Source organism: Lates calcarifer, linkage group LG16_LG22, assembly GCF_001640805.2.
Source record: "Lates calcarifer isolate ASB-BC8 linkage group LG16_LG22, TLL_Latcal_v3, whole genome shotgun sequence".
NCBI lineage: Eukaryota > Metazoa > Chordata > Actinopteri > Centropomidae > Lates > Lates calcarifer.
In genome coordinates this window covers 19,954,318-19,976,361 of record NC_066848.1, presented here as the reverse complement: position 1 = coordinate 19,976,361, position 22,044 = coordinate 19,954,318, and the positions used below count along the sequence as shown (strand labels likewise).

The following is a 22,044-nucleotide window of genomic DNA, read 5'->3' as shown; positions in this document are numbered from 1 at the left end:
TTACAGAATGACAATGATGTGTACAGAAAAATTAAGGAGAGACATCATGCACTGCTGAAAAGGAGCTGATGAGCTGCTGAACATCAAACAAGTATTTATTTTAAAAGATGCTTGAATCTTATTTTTTCAGTTAGCTTTGTACATCGTTGTAAGGGTATTCTTACAACTCACGAGTCATGATTTATTTTTTTCATTCATTCACATGATGACAATGAAAATAAATTGCACCAAAATGCTGAGTCATAGAGTTGGTTTATGCTTGGTTAGAAGTAGTTTGTAAGACAAGTTGAAGGTGGAGTGAAAATCTGTCCATCATTGAGAGGGGTAGGTGCTAAATAGTATGGAGATAAAGATAAAGTGGGAGCGCATGTCAGGTCATCTGTTTCAGAAATTGTTGGACATGTCCAAAAGGTGTGGGGGGGGAGGGGGTCTCTGAAGCTACTCAACCATCCACCAGGCACTTCTGATGAAGTGCACTTGCCCCTTTAGTATCTGGTTCTTTGATTATGTCAACAAACCAGACAGGCAGCTGAATGAGACTAGTCATTCATCCCCAGACATCATCTGACATCTAACTGGCTAGTGAGCATTAATTCCATCCATCCACTGTCAGACCGATAAACTCTCAACAGAAGTTGACGACATGTTTTTCTGTCAAGTCAGTTTGTGTAAAGCTCTGAATGTTAAAATGACATACACCTAGAATTTTTTTTATCTTCACTGCTAGATTATTGTAGCAGAGGCCGGTAACATCTACTTATAAACTTCAATTCACCCTGTGTTTACTCTCTTCACTGCCAGATGAAAATGAAAAACTGAGTCAATCAAAGCTCAGCTTTGTGAAAGGAAGAGATACAGGACAAGATAAGACTGAAGCCCCTTTTACACAGAGATCATACATGCTGGCATTAAGAAGACCATTGATTATGCTGCTTTGCTTGTTTACACAGAACCACACAAAGCCAGCGTAACAGTGCCACAGTGTTTTTGTTCTGTAGGCTAACTCTTTTGTGTGTCTGGCCTTGTGCATTTGTATTTGCTATGATTGTATTGAGTGTATTCCTAGTGAGTTTTTGAGGATTCACCCATTGTCATAGTGTACCTTGAACACAAAGTATTCAGATAGGCTACTTCTTGGTCAGTCTCAATTTTTTGTATTTTGTGTATAACTCCCAGATGAGGATAGTGGCCAAATGTATAACTAGTCCAGTACCATTACAACTAGGGGAAGCCCACAAAATTAGCAGTCAGGTGGTTTGCATGAATGGGTTGGCTTGGAATGGACTCAAATTATTGTTTCAGTCTGCCCCTGTGTCTGGACTGCAGTCCATGCTGCATGTCTTTTGCAGAGCAGTGCAGAGCAATACTGTGGCACAGCAGGGTATGTTGGATGGTGCAACACAGCTAATATGATGATGTTCTGGTCTCTGTTTGTGTTCCCTCAAAGTTCAGCACTCCAAGACAGTATGCAATCACTCAGTTGAATGAATTTCCATGTGACAGCTCAGTTCAGACAGTTGTCATTGCTACTACATTTGAAATTTATGTTTTCGATATTTTCTTTTAAAATTTACAGTATAATGCTGTGAGAAACACAAATAAAATTTTATCAGTTTGTGACGAAATCTCAGAGGGGTAAATATACATCTTCTCATTAGACACTGTGACTAATTAAGTTGACAGGTCAGAGGTCAAAGGCTTTCAGTTTATACTTTCATGTAATCTATTATGAGACGTAAGTACTAAGACTGGTACATCATTGAACATGCAGTTATAGTCTTCAGCACCCTGTTAGCTACATAAAACATGCATGTGTGCACTTATTTGGGTGCTTTGGAGTCAGGTTTGTGAGAATTGGAGCCTTGCAACTCTTAATAGAAATACATATTCTGAGGAACTACACAATTTGCAACAGTGTCAGAGCTGCCAAAAATTGTCCTGTCATCACTCATGTAATGGGAAGTTCTCTAAGCAGTTTGTTGAAAAGGGGGGTTGTGGTAAACATTTTTAGTATGCATGTCTGCATGTACCACAGCATTGTTTTTGTAGGTGTTAACTTAATTAGTCATGCTGTTTGATAAGAGGGTGTATATTTACCTCTCTTACAGATATCTAAAACCTTGGACAATAAAACCAAAACTAGCTGCAGCGCCATATACCAGGAGAGGGAAGTGAGAAAATAAGGCCTTTTTTAGCAGTAATTTTGGTGAACCAGCTATTTAAATGCTTTAATTGGAAGTTAAGATAAAAGATAAATGTAATTTTCACATGCAGGGGTAAATGTTTGGAGGCACAGTGGAGTCACAGCAGACCAGCTGGAGGAAACGTACACAGTGAGGCAGTCAGAGGAGGCGGAGGAGGATGTGGAGAGGGAGGAGGGGGAGGAGGAAGAGCGGGTATGGACATACAGCCATACAGCAGATAATTATTGGTTTGTCAGACAACATCTGTTATGTCAGCATTCCAGCCGTCAGCCTCGAGGAGCTAAAAACCGCCTGCAGAGTTCAGAGTTGTTCAGAGAGACAGACTCAGACAGACAGACAGAAACAAGGCCAGACACAGGAAGACGAAACCATGCATTCAGTTTGGACAGCGTGGAGTTCACCTTCATGTTAATGTGAGTCTCTAAACCTTCAGCCTTGGGGTCACAAGTTCAAATCCCTGTCTGCCTTGCTGCAGTGTCCTTGACCAAGACCGACTCCCCTCAGGCTGACCATGACCTCTGACCTTCCTGGATTCTCTTAGACTTTCTTCCTGCAGTGATCAATAAAGCAAATGTTTGCCTGCTTGTAATTGGCTTGAACATGTTTACACAGACTAAGTTGTCTGCTCAACATTTAAATTCACATTTTAGGAGTTCATTGACCCTCACTTGTAGGTACTTGTTTTTTCATGTTGCCCTAATAATTCAACCGCTACCTCTGCAGATAACTGAGCCAGCCTTAGGTATTACCAACTGTTTCAAAGCAGCAATTAAAAATCTGTTACTTGGGAAATAAGATTTTTAAATATAATTTTCAGGACAGACATATTTGTCAGCTTGTCTAACAGCATCTGAAACTCCCTTTCTGGCAGTGGAATCTGCTTGGTCTGTGTCCAACAATTTGTTACTTCTTACCACAGATAGTCTGACAATCATGTGCAGCAGTTGGCCATGTGTGCAAAGGTGTAAAAATGGGCAGGGTCTGAAGTTCTCTCTGAAGTTGTAGTTCTTTTAGTTTTCACACAACTTCTGTCATTTTTTTATGTATGCAACCAACTACAGGGATGGCAGAGACGGTGTGAAACTGTTACCCCCTGTAATGGAAGGCTTTTAACCCCACTTACATTACATTTTGCAGTATGAACACCTGCTGAACAGTCAAAAAAGCTGCAGTTTAATCAAATGTCCCCCCTGACAACTACTTCTGATTGTACCGTGTGTCCATTATGTGTTGCAGACATCAAATGATGCTGTGTTCCACAATGCAACAGGTGTGTTGGCCTTAAGGGGTTAAAAAAGAGCGTAGATGTAAAATGGAGGAGAGCAGGGACAAAGAAAAGAAAGAGTGGGGGAGAGAAGGGGATGCTGGCAGTGGGAAAGATATATGTAGAGAGAGAAGCAGAAGAGGACAAGTGCACAGATGTACAAACATGAAATTTACCAGCTCCACTGAATAACACACACTGTTTGTTTTCTTTGCCAGCAACCCTTTCCACACTACCTCCAAAACAATTACTTTCTGCAATTTCCAAAATAGGTTTTAGAAATCCTGATCAAAAAGTCCAAAAACTCATATTGTAGATGAGCTGTCACCGACTGAAATATTTATTTTTGATCCTTTAAATTAAGATTTTAGGACTCAGTAGCAGACTTGTTAAGACAGATTTTTCCTGTGCAGTTTGACTGACTGGTTGTCTGACTGACTGTCTGCCACATACCAGAGTACAGTTCAAGAGTTCAGTTAATTCATGAACTCTGTCAGGGCACCACACCCAGCCAACGGCACATTAAAGCCCTCTGTATGAATGCGTGTGTGCATGTGCTGTTGTGTCCTCATGCATTAGTGATTCTGCAGTATGTGTGGAAGTGTTTAAGTTTGTCTGTGCATGAATCTGTGTTAAAGCTCCTACACACGCATGGTCCACCCATGCAGGTGTTTTCACTTATTCTACCTGATTGGACCTCTATGTGGCCTGTGGCCAGGCTGTGACTGACAGCTCTGTGACTCTTCTGTTAGTTGTGTTGCACTTGTGAGATGGAAAAAATGAAACCTTTAGCATTCTCACCACTAATGTCCACTGGTTGCAGCTGTGCCGTATTACAGTTCTACCACAGCTTCATCATGGTTCAAATGCATTCTGGAAGAATTTCAGAGGCGCCTTAAGAGCAGTCAGTGTTTCAGCAAGAACATTTCTGTATCTTTATATGCCAGACAGTGTATATGACCATGCATTGTTAAATATTAATTTCATGTCATTTGTCAATCAACATAGGTCTTTATGTACATTCATAAAACTTGCTGGGGGTTTGAGTGAGGATGCTTTGGTGTCAAGTTTTTATATCATTGGCATCTGTCACAGACACCAACAAACCATATCCACTATGACTGCAGTGACAGGATATGGCTGTGGAGTAATGCACAAAATTAGTATATAATAGTATATTTTAAAAAAATTAACCTTGGTAAACACAGTGGCAATTGCAAATAAAATATGGTTAAGGTATGATTATGCATGGCTATGGCTAAACTACTACATCTAAACAACAGTAAAACACGTAGTTATGTTTTAGGATACGTCCTTATAACAGTTAACAAACATTAATTATTGGTCTGTAATGGGGTACGCACTTCTATCCCCTGCATGAAGATCATATAACAGTATATCATAACTATCTGTCTGTCTGTCTGTCCTAGTGTGTTCACTCCATTTCAACCTCACTAATCAGTTACACATACTGTAGGTATCAGCACCAACAGATGGACAGAAAGCCCCAGTTATTAGGGAAGTACTGTGTTTTACAGAGGAACTTCATATGTTCAATAAGGCTTCTGTCTTTTATGCTTTTTGGCTTCTTTCTATATTTATTATATTTGACACCGTGACTGATATTCTGTACATCACCATAAAAGGAAGCAACATCACAAGAACTGTTTGTGAGGAACTTCATGATGTAGTTTTCAGTGGTACATGAGAGCACAAACTGCTTTTTTGTTTGGTGCAGGAGGAATACTGGTCTGGATCTGTTTTATATGAACCACTTTTATGGGCCACTTAGTTGAAAAGAGGGGAAAGTTATAGCATACTATAATATTGTAGTCAACAGTGTGATTCCAACATTGTGGCATCAGTATGGAGAAAGACTTGCTGTTTCAGAGTGAAAACCCTGTATATACAGCCAAGGTTTGAGTGGCTTGAGTTGTCTTCACAGAGCCCTGACTTCAGCCCCATCCAGCACCTTTAAGATGACCCAGAACACCAACTATGAAACAGGCCGTATCCACAAGAGTGGAGGTAGTTACAGTAGCACATTAATGCCCATTGTTTTAAAATTAAAATGTCAACTATAACGTATTATGTTTGGGGATCTGCATGTGTGCACTTAAGTGCATGTAGTGTATACCCATCCTCTGCGTAGTGTATTTGGATGCAAATATGTTTTTGTAGCCTAATAAGGGTCTGATGTGTTTTCACGCTTTTATGTGATAATAATGTAGCACAGCGTGGTTTGAAAAAACTAATAGGGCATTAACTGAGAAAAAAGTTACAGTAAAAGAAAAGGTCAAGAAACCCTCTTAACCTCAAAGCAAACTAAAGAACTCTTCTTCCACTTAAACAGATCAGACTGTGCATGCACAGCGAGGGGTGGGGATGGGGGGTTAACAGACATAAACATAAGCAGACCTAAGCAAGTACAAGAATGGATGCATAGCTGTTTATAATGTAAAATAAATGTGAAATTAAAAAGTTAAACATTTAAACTTCTTGAAATTGACTTGACGATCAGACTGGATAGAAATATTACTTTGTCATATATTTTCAAAATGTATATACATGTTATCACATAATATGCTCTAGAGTTTTGAGTTATTGAGAAGGAAAAAGTTAATTTAACATTTTAAAAATGACCTATTCACCTGATGGGTCTGACAATAAATAGTGGTCAATTATATTTTATAACGATAAGAGATATGGTTGATGACAAGTGACCTGCAGCAGTGTGATAAGACACTGAGGAAGAATTGAGAACTTGTTGAACTTGTGAGATACCACAAGATTACTTGAAAAACACAGCATCACTAACACAACCTCAAAGCAGAAGTACAATTTAACGACAAATACAGCAGGCCATCCCCCATCTGAGGAACAGAATAAAACATTTGCCCACTGGTTACAGCCCTCATTTAGGACTGCTGGTGGACTGTGGATTTGTGCAAGATGAAGAGAGTATCGATAGAGCAAACTGTTACTAATAATCCCAGTGTTTATTTCTCTGCAGGTAAGGTTCAATTCCACTTGATCATTTACAAAGTTGTCATTCTTCTATCTGGCCCTGTTTCTGAAAACGTTTGATTCAATTAGATGATTTTCTTGTACTGATGTTTCCCTGAATTTACCATGTGCTTTTACCCTGCACTGAACAGAACCATGTATTCTTTCATAGTGCTTTTTTAAAATAAAAATTAAATATTAATATTTTGTCAGTGAATATTCTGCTAGTATTGTGAATTTTCAGGTACGTCCTGTATTATGTTGATGATTATTATTACTGTTGATACTCTCAAAACATATTGGCTGTTGCATACACAGTAAATATGTATGTATAAGTGTCTAAAACTGATCATCAACTCCATCATTTGCATTTTGATTTCTGCACTCTACGTAATACAGTTGTGATACTGTACATTTTATTATTATTATGTACTATTTTTATTATTGCTAGTGTTAGTGCTGTTATTATTATTATTATTATTATTATTATTATTATTTGACCTGTACTGTTTCAGAGGAACATGAGGAAGAGGAGCCTGACTATGTTAATTCAGCAGCCGGCACAGTGATTAAAATTCCAGCCTCTTCAGGTATGAGCATGATGTACTCATTTAATTTGATTACACAAAACAGAAAAAGTTGGGATTTTATGCATCTGTCAATCAAAATTCATATATGATTTATTTTGTGGTAAAATTTGAGGGTGTAAAGGCTTACCACTGTATATATAGTATTTTTAAACAGCGTTCATTTAGTGTTTTGATAAAAATCTACAAAAAGCACATTTGACTGTTAAATCACTGTTCAAATTCAAATGAAGTCTAATGTTCCCATCAGATAAGAAGACTCTCTCCAACATCTCTCCATCTCTCTGCAAGTCCTGTTTACCAATAGCAGTGTGTTGGGCTATACTGCTGGTGATCATGACCCTCCGTATCCACTGTGAGTATAAACTCAACAGTCAATTCATGTGGTCCGCAAGAGTAGTTCAACATTCAGAGGAATTTTTTGGGGAAAAACACCTGTTTATAACAATACCATACTAAAATATAATATGCTAAAATTTGAACTCACTGGTTTTCAGTAGGAAATATAGTAGTTCCCCTGTGTAACTGAGACTTAAACCAGAAACTACAGATTTATGTTTCTGATTGAATACCTTGTTAATTGAACAAGGTACAACATGTGAATCAGTAAGCTTTAGAGGTGTTAATAGGGGTATCTTTAAACTTAGCAAAGAGCAAGGCTTGCTGTAAGCATACTTCATAAAATACTGAATTAATTCTTTAAGAAGTATAGACCAAAACTTGCCTGTCTTTTACATTCTAGTTACCACTGTCATTTCCACCAAACTCCGCAATGAAATGAAAGCTTCAGAGGATGCCAAACAAAGAATCACTGATGTCGTCAAAACTAATGAAAACTTGCACAGGAGTCAGAGTGATGTAGAAGTCAAAATAGACAAACTGTATCAAGCATATACTGTGTTAGAGAACAACATCACAAACCTGTGGGAAGAAAACCGGCAGCTGAGAGAGGAAAACCGGCAGCTGATAGCAGAAAACCAGAAACTGAGGGAAGGAAACCAGATTTCTACTGTGACACCACACCTGGCGGTGACAAATCTATCCTGGACGACACACACACACAACAGAACACAAACACATCTGTTCCACTCAACTACAACAATAGGTTGGAATGACCAATCCATTAATCAGACATCACCTCAGTGGAAATATAACTACAGAAAAAGTATGTGAGCATCTCTTTATCCTTCTCCAGAAATAACCAATGATTATGTTACAGTACAGTAATCAAGTGCAATTGTTGGTCTCTTATTTATCTCAGAGAGACAGAGTGAATATTGTCAGACAGGCTGGATTCACTTCCAGTCTAGCTGCTATGTGATCAATCACCGTGAGTTGCCTGATCAGAAAACCTGGGAAGATGCTCGAGATGACTGCAGAGGAAAGAATGCAGATTTGGTTGTAATAGAATATCCAGAGGAACAGGTAACGAAGACTTTACACACTTGATGTTCCCACCAATATATAATAAATCAACTACAAAACTACATATACATTTCTTTTTTTCTGTCATTTACTGATTACTGTACTTTTTTTTTTACTTTACTGTATACAACAGCAGAGTCAGAGTTTGTGCTGGTTCAGTAAAACATACATTAAACTGATGAAAATCATCTGTAATCACAATTTCAGTATAGTGATTGAACATCTCTGAACTCTTTATGTGATCATTAGGATTTCATCTACAATAGCAGTTTGGTCAGTTTGGGAATGAATGGCTATTGGATCGGCCTCAGGGGTGAGAATGGCAGCTGGAACTGGGTCAGCGGAAGTCGTCTGATTAAAGAGTAAGGCACAGTCTGAAATACCATGGATCATAAACTCTGTCAGTCATGATCTGATCACCATATTCTTCTCCCCAGGTACTGGATACAACCCCCTGGTGACAGCCAACACTGTGTGACTTCTGTCAAAGAGACCAAAGGATGGAAAGCTGTAAGCTGTGATGTCAAAAATGGATGGATCTGTGAAAAGAACACTCTATCTTTTTAAGTATTGCAGTCAAAACTGAGAATGTTACTGTAGTTATGTATTGTCTGTAGTGATTACAGATCACATGTAAGACAACGTCAGCTAGAATTTATTACTTTGGAATTTGCAGTTACTATTAACAGTGTAGTTATGTGAACAGTCTATAGCCCAATTTACAATGCAACCAGTGTATATTCATAGAATAAGGCTGTAAAGATAAAACAATAAAAAAGACAGCCTGGAAGACAGACTTTGGTGTCATCAATTTAATATTTGTAACTACATATATATATAACACACAAACACACACACACACACACACATATATATATATATATATATATATATATATATATATATATATATATATATATATATATATATATATACACACACACACATGTGTTTGTTCTTTAAAAAGCTCACAGAATTTTGTTCAGCACACAATGATTCAAATTCTGTAAGACATACAGCCCTAATGTGTTTGACCAAACAACTCTGTGTCAGAAGACCGCTCTTAAGTTCTGAGGTTGTAGGTTCAATCCTGGTTGAAAGTCCAGCACCCAGATGAAAGACTTAAGGACTCTTTAGAAATGGAGCTCAAGTGTATTTGATTAGAGTAATGTAGTGTGTTGGAAGACTGCTTGGAACTTCTGGGCATATGGGTTCAATACCTGTGAAAGTAAATTTTGAAGCCCAGCACCCAAAGTGAAGACTGAGAAGAGCTCAGAGATGCTCCCACGGCACCTGGTAGTATGGTAGGTTTGTTTTCGACCATAAGGAGCCAGTGGTCCAGGGTACGCTTCAAACCCCACCTGTTTTTGGTACTTAGAGCATCAAAACCAATCCTGTTGTGGCAGAAAGCCTTGTGTGTGTCACGACTGAACTAGGACGTGAACCCAAATGCACGACTCAAAGTACAAAAAATAAACAATCTTTATTAGACAAACTAACAACACAAAATCACTCAAGGCGAGGAATCCAAAAGGTAACAAAAGTATCAACCAAAAGCGCTCATGAGGAGGCAAAACCACTAGGTAAAGTATCAACAAAAAAAAATCACTCAAAAGGAGGCAAAAACTACTAAACAAACAAGGCAGAATAAGGCAAACACAAAGGATCAAAAACCTGGCGTGACTGGGACTCGAGGTGTAAACTGGCTTGGCTCTCTGAACAAGACAAACTAGCACAGGACAAAGGGAGACACAGACTCTATATAGACACAAGGTAAGGGGAAACAGGTGGAGACAATCAGGGCGGGGCAAGCAATCAGGCAGGCAGGAAACACATGAGGGGAAGAGGCAAGTGACCTGAAACGAGAGAAGAGTAAGATTTCAAAATAAAACAGGAAGTCACAAGACCACATGAAGACGGGACAACACAACAGTGACTTAACATTTCCTGGACATGACAGTGTGTATTCATGTCCCAGTCTGTGTTCACCAAAGACAGCTCCACTGTAGGAGGTCCTCTCTTTGATAGTGTGTGTGTGTGTGTGTGTGTGTGTGTGTGAGTTTAGCTCAGAATGTAAAAAAATTCCAGCAATAAAGGGTTTAATGACAGCAATCAGCTGAATTTAGAAAAGCAACAACAAAAAGTCATGCTCTGTTCACACACACACACACACACACACACACAGATAACATACACTAAAAAGCTTTAGTAAATTCAAGGAAGGATGATTTGCACATATGTAAATGAAGACATATACAGTACATTCACACAATAACACACACACACACACACATGATATATATATATATATATATATATATGATCATAAAACTGATTTAAAAAAATAATTTACATAAAAAATGTCAGTATTTACACTCACACAGTGGGTATTGGATGCAGTCTGGCCCGTGTGTTGTATTTTGTGAGTTTCATGAGGGAATATGCATGTATTCCTACACACACACACATGCACACACGCAGGTTCACAGTGGGGTCCATGGCCGAGTCAAACAGGCCGCGGCTGCATTCCTGTATGGAGGTTTGTGTTTATATGTATGTCGCAGCACTGTGTGGCTGTCTGGGCTCCCGGCCTGCGAATCCAAACATGGAGGGGTCGGGACCTCGCCGTATTTGTTTAACACAGAGATAGGTGTCACCGTGGCGGGGTTACAGCAAAGCAGCGCCAGGCATAACTGACTCCGGAATGACAACAAACACAGCCAGAGTGTTGTTCCTGCTAATTTGCTGGTGTTTTCCCAAAGCTGGGGCTTAACTGGCAACACAGGACGTTTAACTCAATCAGTGTTCCGCTTTTTATCTGTTTTATTCTTCACATAAAATGTTGTTGCCATCACTGTCCATCCCCCCAGAACTTAACCCAGTCCAGCTGAGCTCTGCCTTGTCCTGGTCCTGTTTTAATAGCCTCCTTTCATTGGCTTTAAATTGTTATGATTGGCCACCATAATTAAGCATGAACACAGAAAAGGACATGAACTGACAACCACTCAACCAATGAAGTTACTGAGTATAAAATGGAAATTTTATATAAATGCCATTGTTTCTTTTTTTCCTTCTTCTTTTTGTATTATGTTTTTTGATTTCTGCCAACTTTTTGGGCTCAAAATGATTGCGAATGACAATAACATAAAGTTCTTTCACTTCTTGCAAAGCAGCGCAGTAAATTTATGGACAGATATGGATCCACAAGTACAGGGCAGTAGAGCCATATCCATTACAATTCATTTCACATAATTAGACTTGTAATTTTGAGCCTACAGTGCAGAAAATACCCATCTTAACAAGTGCATGACTGAATTATTTAATCATTCCATGGAGTGGCTCAGGTCAGTTATGCCAATTTTCAAAAACTGATATTTACATTTGTTCCAACATCAGATCTGTGTAATATGCACATTTCTTTGTATGGTTATAGTCTGTTACAGTAAATTTTATTTGACAACTTGAGGTTGAGACATGAAAAAACTCAGAAAAACTCAGAAAACCCAATTCTCACTGTACCTTATGAGTCATGATGTTAAGCATATTCATCATACAATATAACATTGACAAAGCAAGAAATAGACAAAAACAACAACAACAACAACAACAACAAAAACACAATCAGTGATGTCACAGCAGGTGCAGGTGCTTTTGGTTTGGCAGCTGATTGGAAGCACCTACTGTGACATCACTGATCTGATAGGCTGAATGCTTGAGAATTTGCAATGCAGCAGGAGTTGATTTAAAATTACGTCTGATCTTTAGAAAACACTGACCTGTTCTGAACCTGCTGCCTGTATGAACAAAGCTTACATGGGTGGTTCAGACATTTTTTACAGTGCATCCGTCTGTCCCTGCTGTAAAAGCAGAGCAGGCTGTCTGTGTGTCTTTGTGTCAGTGTTGTTGCTGAGTGCAGTGACCTGGGGTTACACTCTCTCTGTTCCCGTTAGGGTAAATATCCCTCTATTAGCAACAAGTGGTCTGAAAGCTCTGAACCTCTCAGAGTTGCTGGCTGATGGAAGCTTTTAGAGAGAGAGAGAGAGAGGGGGATTGAGAGCAGCTCCATCTGTTTAACCCCTACAGTGATCACTCATGTCTTTCTGATCTCATTTGGTTGGGAACAGAAGCTGTCATTATGGTAGTTTAACAGAGCTTAACATAGCTAATACTTGCAGATACTTTAAAGCAACACACAAAAACATCTTCACCCTTTGCTTTCTATGTAAACTCAAACACTAACAGTGTTCAACAAATTTCAATTTTAAGTTTGGGTGTGTCTCACAGAAATTAATCATGGAAATTATAGTTTCTTAACCTCAGTTCTTACGTCCACAAGCTTTTACCTTTTGACGTTTCTCATCTTGTATAATGATTCAACAGGGAGCTCTGTGTCCATCCAAGTCTTGAAGTGCTCCAAGTGTTCATCACCTAACAACACTATGAGATGGGGCTCTTACTTCTGAAAACATGGACACCCAACTGTATTTAAATAATAACTGGAAATTTAGTTTCAAATGTAGATGTAAAAATATTGTACAATCATGAGCACAAACATAAGACTGATTCTGAATTTTGTCTTGAGGTGAGTTCAGATATTTGGCTTTTCACAAAGCTTCCAGGCTCTAATTAATTAATATAAAGAGAAACAAAGGGAAATTCTTGAATAAACACAAACTGCTCAAACGGAGGAGTGACTTCTGCTTTGAGTTCTCTCATTTTGTGAATGCACAGTCACTAGCTGACTGAGAACAGACTGCCATTTCAGCCCCCCCCCCACCACACACACACTCACACACAATGAAAGACACAATTGCACTTTCTTTGACCCTCTACTCTTTCTTTTTTAATTCCATGTGACAAATATACAATCACACATCCAAAATGGCTCCTGTCTGTTCTCTCTGTAAATATTTATGACTGAGGTTTCCTCGCCTTCCCGCTGCTCAGACGTTCACTCAGCATCACTGTCAGACCTAAAAGCTCTTTTCACTGTTAAGACTCCAATCTGATAGTTCACTTGGACAGTTCACTCTCTGAATGTATCTGTCTTCTTCATTCTGTCTAAGTCTCAGGTGTTTGTGTCACTGTCTACGTTGAATGTCCCAACTGGTAAAGAACCCAAAGATCTCTTGGTGGTTATAAGAAAAAGCTGCAATATAATTAATGTACCAAACCCAGTGTTATTTTCATGTTGGCTGTGGAACCCTTTTCTAAAATGGTCAGGTAAGGAGCCACCATCAACCAGAATCAGGTCGGTAGACTGTCAGCAGCCCAAAAACAGAAATTGACAAATGACAATAACATGATGGGTTTCTGAGCAGACTCAAAGATGGCAACCACTTTACTTAACTGGTAAGATAACTTCTAACACTGGAATCTACTATGCATTGGTTACTTTGCCAGCTCTCAGACTGTACTCATAACTTTGCTGGTTATCAAGACAGCTACTAGAAACCTTTAAGCTGTATTCTCTACAGTGTGTGAAGATGATTGTAACGTTAGTAGAACATGTTGGGTAACTCACAAACTGCCTGTTGCAGTGGTTTGAGATGTCACCTGTTACAAAGGAAGACTTCCCAGTTGCTAGGTAGCAGCTACATCTTAGCAGCTGCTGTGGGTTCAGATGATATTACTTATGGTCATCAGATTAGCAGTGTGCTGACTTTACATGAACAAACATCATGATTTCTGGTTTGTATTGAGATCATTTTGTGTTTGATTGGTTGGCTTGTTGGTTGGTTTCCTCTACACAAGCTGTTAGCTGCTTGGGGTACCCGGCTTCCAGTACCATTTACCACAAGGACTCGAACCCCAACAGAATTTAATGCACCAGTATCCTGTAATAAAAAATTGTAGTAAGTAGTAAAAGCCATGTAAACACATTAGCCATCTTTGTCTTTCATTTAGCTGATAAAGTAGTGAACACACATGGTTCTTCCTCTCTCAGCAGCCAGGGGCTACAGACCATGTGTGTTTGTGAGTGTTTTTCTTGGTGACCCTGCCGTGTGTTTGCTATCAAACTGCAGGATTTATGGCTAGACCTTTCTCTCAGTCTGTCTTTCTCTTGGAGGGAATTTTAGTGACAAAAAAGCTCTCAAACCAAAGACTCAGTTATAACTACAGGTCAAACTTGTACTCTAATCTATTATTGTCATTTTCTATATTTCAATTTTTGGGGATTTTCATGCTTTTCAGAAAAGTATAGTTCTCTTAAATCATGAACTGGCAAAATAATTCATAATAATAAGGTAACTAGAGAACAATATAAGATACATAGAAAACACTGGATATGAATTACTGTCTTTGCATATCTGACTGTTATGTTGCCTTGTATGTTGAAAGGAGCATGAACAGTGAAGAGGCTGTTTTTAAAGCTCAGAGCCAACATGGCTGATAAAAACTATTAACTCCTGAACACATGACCTCTGAAAAGTACGATAAGATCTAAAACAAGCATGGCAGCTGCAGTAATATGTTCAACGCATTCTCACTCTCACACACGCACTTGCACTTGTTCTCTGGGGTCATTATTTCTCTGAGGTTCAACAGTGTGTCAGCATCAACTTTCTTAAACAACAGTTAAAGGAAGGCTTAATTTTTTTAACCATTTGCATTGATTCTTTTCATAGATTTGCCCATCATTTCAAACTGGTTAAAACTGTACTCAAACAATTATACCTAAGTTCTGCAAACAGAGAAGTGTCAAACTGACTGATTCATCTTTCACCTTTCACTTAAAAAACAGGTGATGCTGTGAATTGTTCAGTATGATGGATTAGCCTCGCTACATCAGACAAATTTCAAGTCTCTACATGCTGTTTTCATGGTGTACTGAAATGAACTAAAACTTTGCTGCCTGGAAGGAAGAAAGTCAATCTGAAAAAGTCTGCAGTGATTTCAAGTGCGCTGTAGCCTATGGGGAAAAATGTAAAAGCAGTGGTCCTGTAAATTAAAGGAATTACTGGTCTTTTTTGTAATAGGACGGCCTAATTCTCATTACTGTGTAACCCATCCTCTCCAAGCTCTGTAATAGTTTACACAGAAACTGAATCCAGTTTCTCTTCTGCTTCTTTTTAATTATCCAGATGAGCTCGCAGGTGAGCCGCACCCTGCTAGCCGCGACACTTTGTTTATGTTAGCGAGACACCTCCTACATGCAAAGATGCTTACCTTTAGCTGAAGCCGCGCTGTTGAGTTCACTTCATGACCTACAGGTTCATGCAAGTTCAACTTCATCACATATACACGTACAACACAGACATGCACACAAACATACAGGTCTTTGATTTAACAGCAGGTTAATTGTTTGTTTCTAAAAATCACACACAGTTATGCACATGAACCACATACTAGTATATATATGCACACAGACATGCACAGACAAACAGTCACGCAAAGATGCAAAGACAAAAACTGCAAATACACTCTGATATACAAACACCAAAACAGAGACAAGTGTTTTTAAACAGACATTTACACAAACATCCCACACACACACTAAGCAGCCATCGCCACCTCTCAACAGTCAAACCAAAGCAGTGATTAGAGTTTCAACTCTTCACCTTGGCGTCGAACCGTCAGCTGCCGCCAGATCTGCCACCAGGCGTAATTACAGGCGAGGAGGAGCTGGGCGGCAGTCCAGGACTGATCAGCCTGCCTGCGTCAGAGATGACTCTGCCTTCACCTCGCAGCAAAGTGCACGCAAACACACACACATGCGCACACGTAAAAAAACAAAGTGTACAGTAGCAACCACAAAGAATAAGAGATGATACAAAAAGAGGAGAAGCAGAAAGCTGAGGTATGTGTTGGTACGCAGTCTGACACTCACTCACACACACACACACACGTTGAACATAACCTCAAAAACACACTCATGGAAGCGCACAGAAAAATGCGAACTGAAAAACAGTAAACAATGACTATGCTATCATGCACACAATCACACAGACACACATACACTTTTAGACTCATATTGTCACTATATATTTATATATTTCCTAACCCCTCACCTTAACCCAAATATAATTCCAAACAGTAACAGTAAAAGCAAGTCTTAATCCTCATGCAGCACTTTGAAGAACTGAGGACTTGACAAAATGTCCTCACTCTCAAGGTCTGAAACTCAAAATTGTCCCTACAAAGACAGGAGTATAAGAGAATGTACGCACACTCTGAGTCTGACCATATCATTATCTCACAGCTCCTTACCAACAGGGTAAGTGAAGGTGGTGAAATTACTGTGATCTCCAGACAACACTTCTGCATGTTTCCGGGGTTTATGAACGTCATTTTATGGAGGTTCATCTGAGGACAGATTCATTTCAAGGCTTGAGGGCGGCATTGTAATCAATGTTTTGATCCCACAAGAGGAATTCAGCGTAACTGAAACTGTGCCAATAGAAGAGCTTCCTTTATTTTTTTTCTCAAATTTGCCTGCTTTCAGTTATGGTAGTTTAAAGCACATGAAAACTGAAAGCAGAGCAAAATATGTTGGATCTGAGTTGGACTAGGGGCCCAAGAACTCAGGGCGTCCCTGCTTTAAGACCATCAACATCTCTTTCTGGAAAGTCATAGACCTCAAAAGTAAAGTAGGGGTGTCCTTTTTTGCTGCTATTACTAATGAAATGACCAGAGTGAGATACAAAATGATCTGCCTCCAGCTAGGCAACAAATATGCATCTGTCAATGACTTGTGTTACAGTGAGCTGCAGACAACAGCAATTGGCAAGAGGAAGATCAAAACCAGAATCATAACAGCTACAAGTATCAAGTGTATCAAGTCACAGGAGCAGACAGGTGGTGCCATCTGGTGGTTGCATCTGTGCTTTGCAGACCATAACAAGTTGGTTTCTCCTGCGTAAAAGCCTTTTGCAGCTGTAGTCAATTGTATTCAAATCAGGAAGTTGTGAACTATCAAGATATTAAGCTGAACTTAATAACAGCACCTTCTATGCTTCACTGCAAACTCCTGTGCATTTTGAGTTAAACTAATATGAATCACTTTTATAGAAATGAAGCCAAGGTCAATGTTTGATGTCTAAATATACAACCATTATTTTGGGGATCCCCAACAATGAAAGCCTTTTAAAGTTTGGTACATGCAAATTAATGCCTTTGTTTCCTTTCTTCAAGGAAGACTCTGCCCTTGACTTCAATAAATGTTGACTGAATTACTTTTTTGTCCTGGCTATTTTGGAAAATAGTAAATTGTGTCTGAATTATATGGATGCTTCTTTGTGGGTGAATATTTTATATTCATTTTTAAATTAAAACATCCCCCTCTGACCCTTCTGAAACTGTCAGGTCACATCAATCTTCACCAGTGCTTGCTCCATAAAGCTGCTGTATTAAGACTTTTCTTCTGCTCCGACTGATTTTTGAAGATTTGTCCCTCAGTTCTCTTTACTGTCTTGTTTTGATTAGAACTGCTTAAACCAGCAGAGGGCCTCATAACAACTCACAGAATTATCTGACATTCACCTCACAAGAACACTTCATTTAATGTTATATCTCCATACTGCATAAGCATACAGTATAACATGTGTTCCATAGTGTATAATAATTCTCTATTATGTTTCTAATTGATTATATTACTTTCTAATGGGAATAAGCTATTAGTCTTTACTGGAAAATCACAAATCCCTGTCATTACATTAATACTGTCATTTCAAAGGATGCTTCTGCATGACTTTATTCATCTGTGAGTTACAATGATACTGGAACATTCAAAGAAATCAGATGATTTTATGTGGACTTTCTTAAGCTGAACAAAAAGCTGTTTTTCTTTTTAACTTTGCCACAACGTCAGGTTGTGAATGTGTTTTACTGAACTGTCTGTGGTGCTGAAAAGTGTGTTTAGCTTTGTGTTTGTTTGCATGTCTGTCTGTGTGTTCAGAACTGTTGATTTATATGTATGTGCAAATAATTAGTTTTTAATTTACTATACTCTGCATAGATTCTGTCTAGAGTTTGGACTCTAGAGTTTGTAAAGGTGCCCATTTTACTCAGCACAGCACAGCAAGTCTCTCCACTGCTAATTTAAGCAACAACAGGCTTATCAACAATGGAACATGAAGCTTGTGCATTTGTTTTGTTTTGTTGTTAGTGTTTTTTTTAATAGCTGCAGTGATTGACCTATTAATTGATTATTCAGTAGTATTTGGATAATCGATTGATTGTTTAAACCAATTTTCAAGCAGAAATTTCCAAAATGTGATTGTTCTACCATCTCCAATGTGAATATTTGCTAATGATTACATTGTGGTGAACGTTTGGTCAAATAACTAATGTTATTTGAAGACAATTTTGGGAAATTATGATGTTAATTTGTGACCCTTTTCTGGTATTTTACAAAGCAGACAACTTATTGATTAATTGAGATAATAAATCACCTGATTAATCATGGAAAATGTCATGTTTTGTTGCTTAATATCTGCTAAAATGAGGATAAATCAAGTAAAGTCACACCAGAAAACATGGGACAAAATACTGCAATAAAAATCCAGCAATAAAATGTGTTTCCTCGTATTTCAGATTCCATATTTCAGCTTAGTGTGCCAATCCTTGCTTCCTGTCTGAGGAATAAATGAAGCTTCTAAAATATTTGTCTAGTAAAGATAATGTGGTAATTAGTCTGATGGGTTAATATTAATGTTCAGTTCTCACAGAAACGCACGGGAGCCTTTAACGCACCCAGTAGGATGCCAAACCCCCTTTTCCTCGGACATAAATTGATAGATTCAGCATGCTCTAATACATGAAAATCACGAACTTTTCACATGGACACATAGTTGATTCAGTAACAAAACGCTCTCCACTGAATTGGATGACAGTAATCTATTACCTGTGTGGAGAAGGTGAAGGGCACCGCAGCGGCTTCCACCTGACCGTGCAGTGAGTCAGAGCGCGTCACAACAGAGAATAGACTACTATGAGTCACACTGGGACAAAAGACTGGGATAGAGACATTTTCCCCCTGTGGAGGCACTAAACTTTTTCAGGATTTATTATTTTTTATATTGATTATTATTCTAACGTCTGAGGATAAATATTCGCGGAGCGCTTCTCTGGGTATTGGTTTGCGCCACAGCTGTCCGGAATAAGGATCTCATTTTAAAAAGACGCCTGTAAATGACGGGCAAACGGGATTTTTAATTGAAAAAAATAGTGACTTTTTATTGAGAGATCAGAGTATGGTTTGTGCATCAGGAGCGGCTCAATAGCGGAGAAACTGTCTTACGTGTGGATATTAATTGCCTGTTATCACCTTAACAACTCTTTCTGTGGAAAGGATGGGAAACAATTCGACGTGGAGTAATTTTACCCAAGTTCTGTCGGAGCTGGACGGGACGGGCGGCGAAGAAGAGGAGGGCGACGACGAGGAGGAAGGTGGCGGGAGCGGACGGAGGGAGCGGCGGACTGCGCGTCTTCGTCGGCTGCGTCCTCTTCCTGCTCATCGTGTCCACGCTGCTCGGGAACACGCTGGTGTGCGCCGCCGTGGTCAAGTTCCGGCACTTGCGCTCCAAAGTCACCAACTTCTTCGTTATCTCGCTGGCAGTGTCTGACCTGTTTGTGGCCGTGCTGGTGATGCCCTGGGAAGCCATCACCGAGGTTACAGGCACGTGGCTTTTCGGGCGGTTTTGTGGCGTCTGGATCGCTTTTGACATCATGTGCTCCACAGCGTCCATCCTAAACCTGTGTATCATCAGTGTGGACCGCTACTGGGCCATCGCCAGCCCCTTCAAGTATGAGCGGAAAATGACTCACAGGGTGGCTTTTGTCATGATTGGGGTGGCATGGACGCTGTCGATCCTCATCTCCTTCATCCCAGTGCAGCTCAACTGGCACCGGGCTGGGGAGGAAGAGGAAGAGGAGGAGATGATGGAGGAGGTGTTGGCCATGATGGCCACCAGTGGCAAGAACTTCTCAAGCAGCAGCAACCTTAGCACTAGTGTCAACAGCAAGAGCTGTGTTGCTAACTTAAACAAGACATACGCTATATCCTCATCATTCATTAGCTTCTACATTCCTGTGGTGATCATGATCGCCACCTACACCCGGATCTACCGGATTGCCCAAACCCAAATCCGTCGAATCACATCTTTGGAGCGTGCAGCAGAGCAAGCCCAGAACCAAGGCCATGGAGTGAACCGGAACCAGCAACAGCACCACAGGACCAATGATGAAGCCTCGTTGAAGTCATCATTCAAGAAGGAAACCAAAGTCCTAAAGACGCTCTCTATCATCATGGGGGTTTTTGTCTTCTGCTGGTTGCCATTCTTCGTCCTCAACTGCACAGTCCCCTTCTGTGACCCGCCTTGTGTCAGCGACACCACCTTCACCGTCTTTGTCTGGTTTGGGTGGGCCAACTCGTCCCTCAACCCTGTCATTTACGCATTCAATGCGGACTTCCGCCGAGCCTTTGCCACCATTCTTGGTTGCAACAGGATCTGCTCAAACAATGCAGTGGAAGCTGTGAACTTCAGCAACGAGCTTGTTTCTTACCACCATGACACAACGCTCCACAAGGAGGCAATGGTCCCTGTGCAGCCGCAGCAACACCCGCGCTCTGTCAACGTTGGGTCTGACCACCTGGAGGACATGAGTGCACAGTTTGACGAGGAGTCACTCATTTCTAATGGTTCTCAGAGCCATAACAGACTGCTGTTACTACCTGCCACTGTCCAGTTCGAGGATGACCCGGAGATCTCCTTGGAAACAATCACACCATTCACCTCAGCAGCGGGGCTGGAGAGTGATGCACTAATACCTGGGCAAGTGCACCAGGATGGATAAGACAGAAACTAAACACTAACTAAACAGGAAGTTTGTGTTTTCCTCTAAATAAGAGCAGAAAAGAGATTTTACTGTACAGACTTCAGATAAAATGTCAATATCAGGATATACTTATTTTTACTATGTAACTATTGGATTGATTTGTTTAATTTATGTGTTTGCATGTATTTAAATGGAAGCAGATTTAGTCATTAGACCTAGCTGACACAGAAAGGTTGGACATTAATTAAAAGATCATTAAAAGATAATTTTTAGACAAACAATAATGCTTTGTCAGACAATAAACCTAATTTATTACGCTGAACCATTCAATGTTTCAATTAATAATTTCTGTGCTGTATATAAAATATGGTGTCTGCACTTTTTGTATACATACAGTTGTTCAAGGCAACAACTCCTCCAACTTGATCGACCATATAGGTTGTTTGTCCTTACCCTCACATACAACCAGCCCTCCACACCACCTATTGTCACTATTAGGATTACTGCACCTTCACAATCATGGTTACAAATATGCACAACAACTACTTGGATTTAAGAAAAGACTGGATTTACTTTAAAATAAGTACCTCCTTAAGGTTACAGGAACTAATCATGTATCAATCCATCCATCTACCCAAGCCAAACAATAAAATGTAACTCAGATGCCCAGATATGGACTAATTTTTTAACAGGATAACATTCTTGTCAAAATGAAGTTTTAAGTCAGTACATAAGAAACAAGTGAGACATCAAGCTGTGTTGTTTCAGTCTCTGCTTC

General features: G+C 39.6%; 2 protein-coding genes across 2 annotated transcripts; both read left to right on the top strand.

The window, feature by feature from the left end:
• Positions 1 to 6,361: 6,361 nt before the first annotated feature.
• LOC108872860 (asialoglycoprotein receptor 2) lies at positions 6,362 to 9,280 on the top strand. Its single transcript, XM_018660744.2, has 7 exons — positions 6,362 to 6,481; positions 6,990 to 7,064; positions 7,312 to 7,416; positions 7,804 to 8,226; positions 8,323 to 8,486; positions 8,736 to 8,848; positions 8,924 to 9,280. Exons 1-7 carry the CDS (start codon positions 6,421 to 6,423, stop codon positions 9,051 to 9,053), a joined length of 1,071 nt encoding a protein of 356 aa, XP_018516260.1. The 5' UTR covers positions 6,362 to 6,420; the 3' UTR covers positions 9,054 to 9,280.
• A 10,500-nt stretch (positions 9,281 to 19,780) lies between these two features.
• On the top strand, positions 19,781 to 21,346 carry LOC108872862 (D(1)-like dopamine receptor). Its single transcript, XM_018660748.2, is given in 2 exon segments — positions 19,781 to 19,900; positions 19,902 to 21,346. Coding segments are annotated over 2 exon segments (1,503 nt in total). The 3' UTR covers positions 21,285 to 21,346.
• The last annotated feature ends 698 nt before the right edge of the window (positions 21,347 to 22,044 follow it).

What these genes read in the sequence shown, in the direction of transcription:
- LOC108872860 (XM_018660744.2), top strand. Translation starts at nt 6,421, where the DNA reads ATGAAGAGAGTATCGATAGAGCAAACTGTTACTAATAATCCCAGTGTT. An exon ending in GAAATATAACTACAGAAAAA is followed by an intron (nt 8,227 to 8,322) that starts GTATGTGAGCAT and finishes TATTTATCTCAG; the next exon opens with AGAGACAGAGTGAATATTGT. An exon ending in GGAAGTCGTCTGATTAAAGA is followed by an intron (nt 8,849 to 8,923) that starts GTAAGGCACAGT and finishes TCTTCTCCCCAG; the next exon opens with GTACTGGATACAACCCCCTG.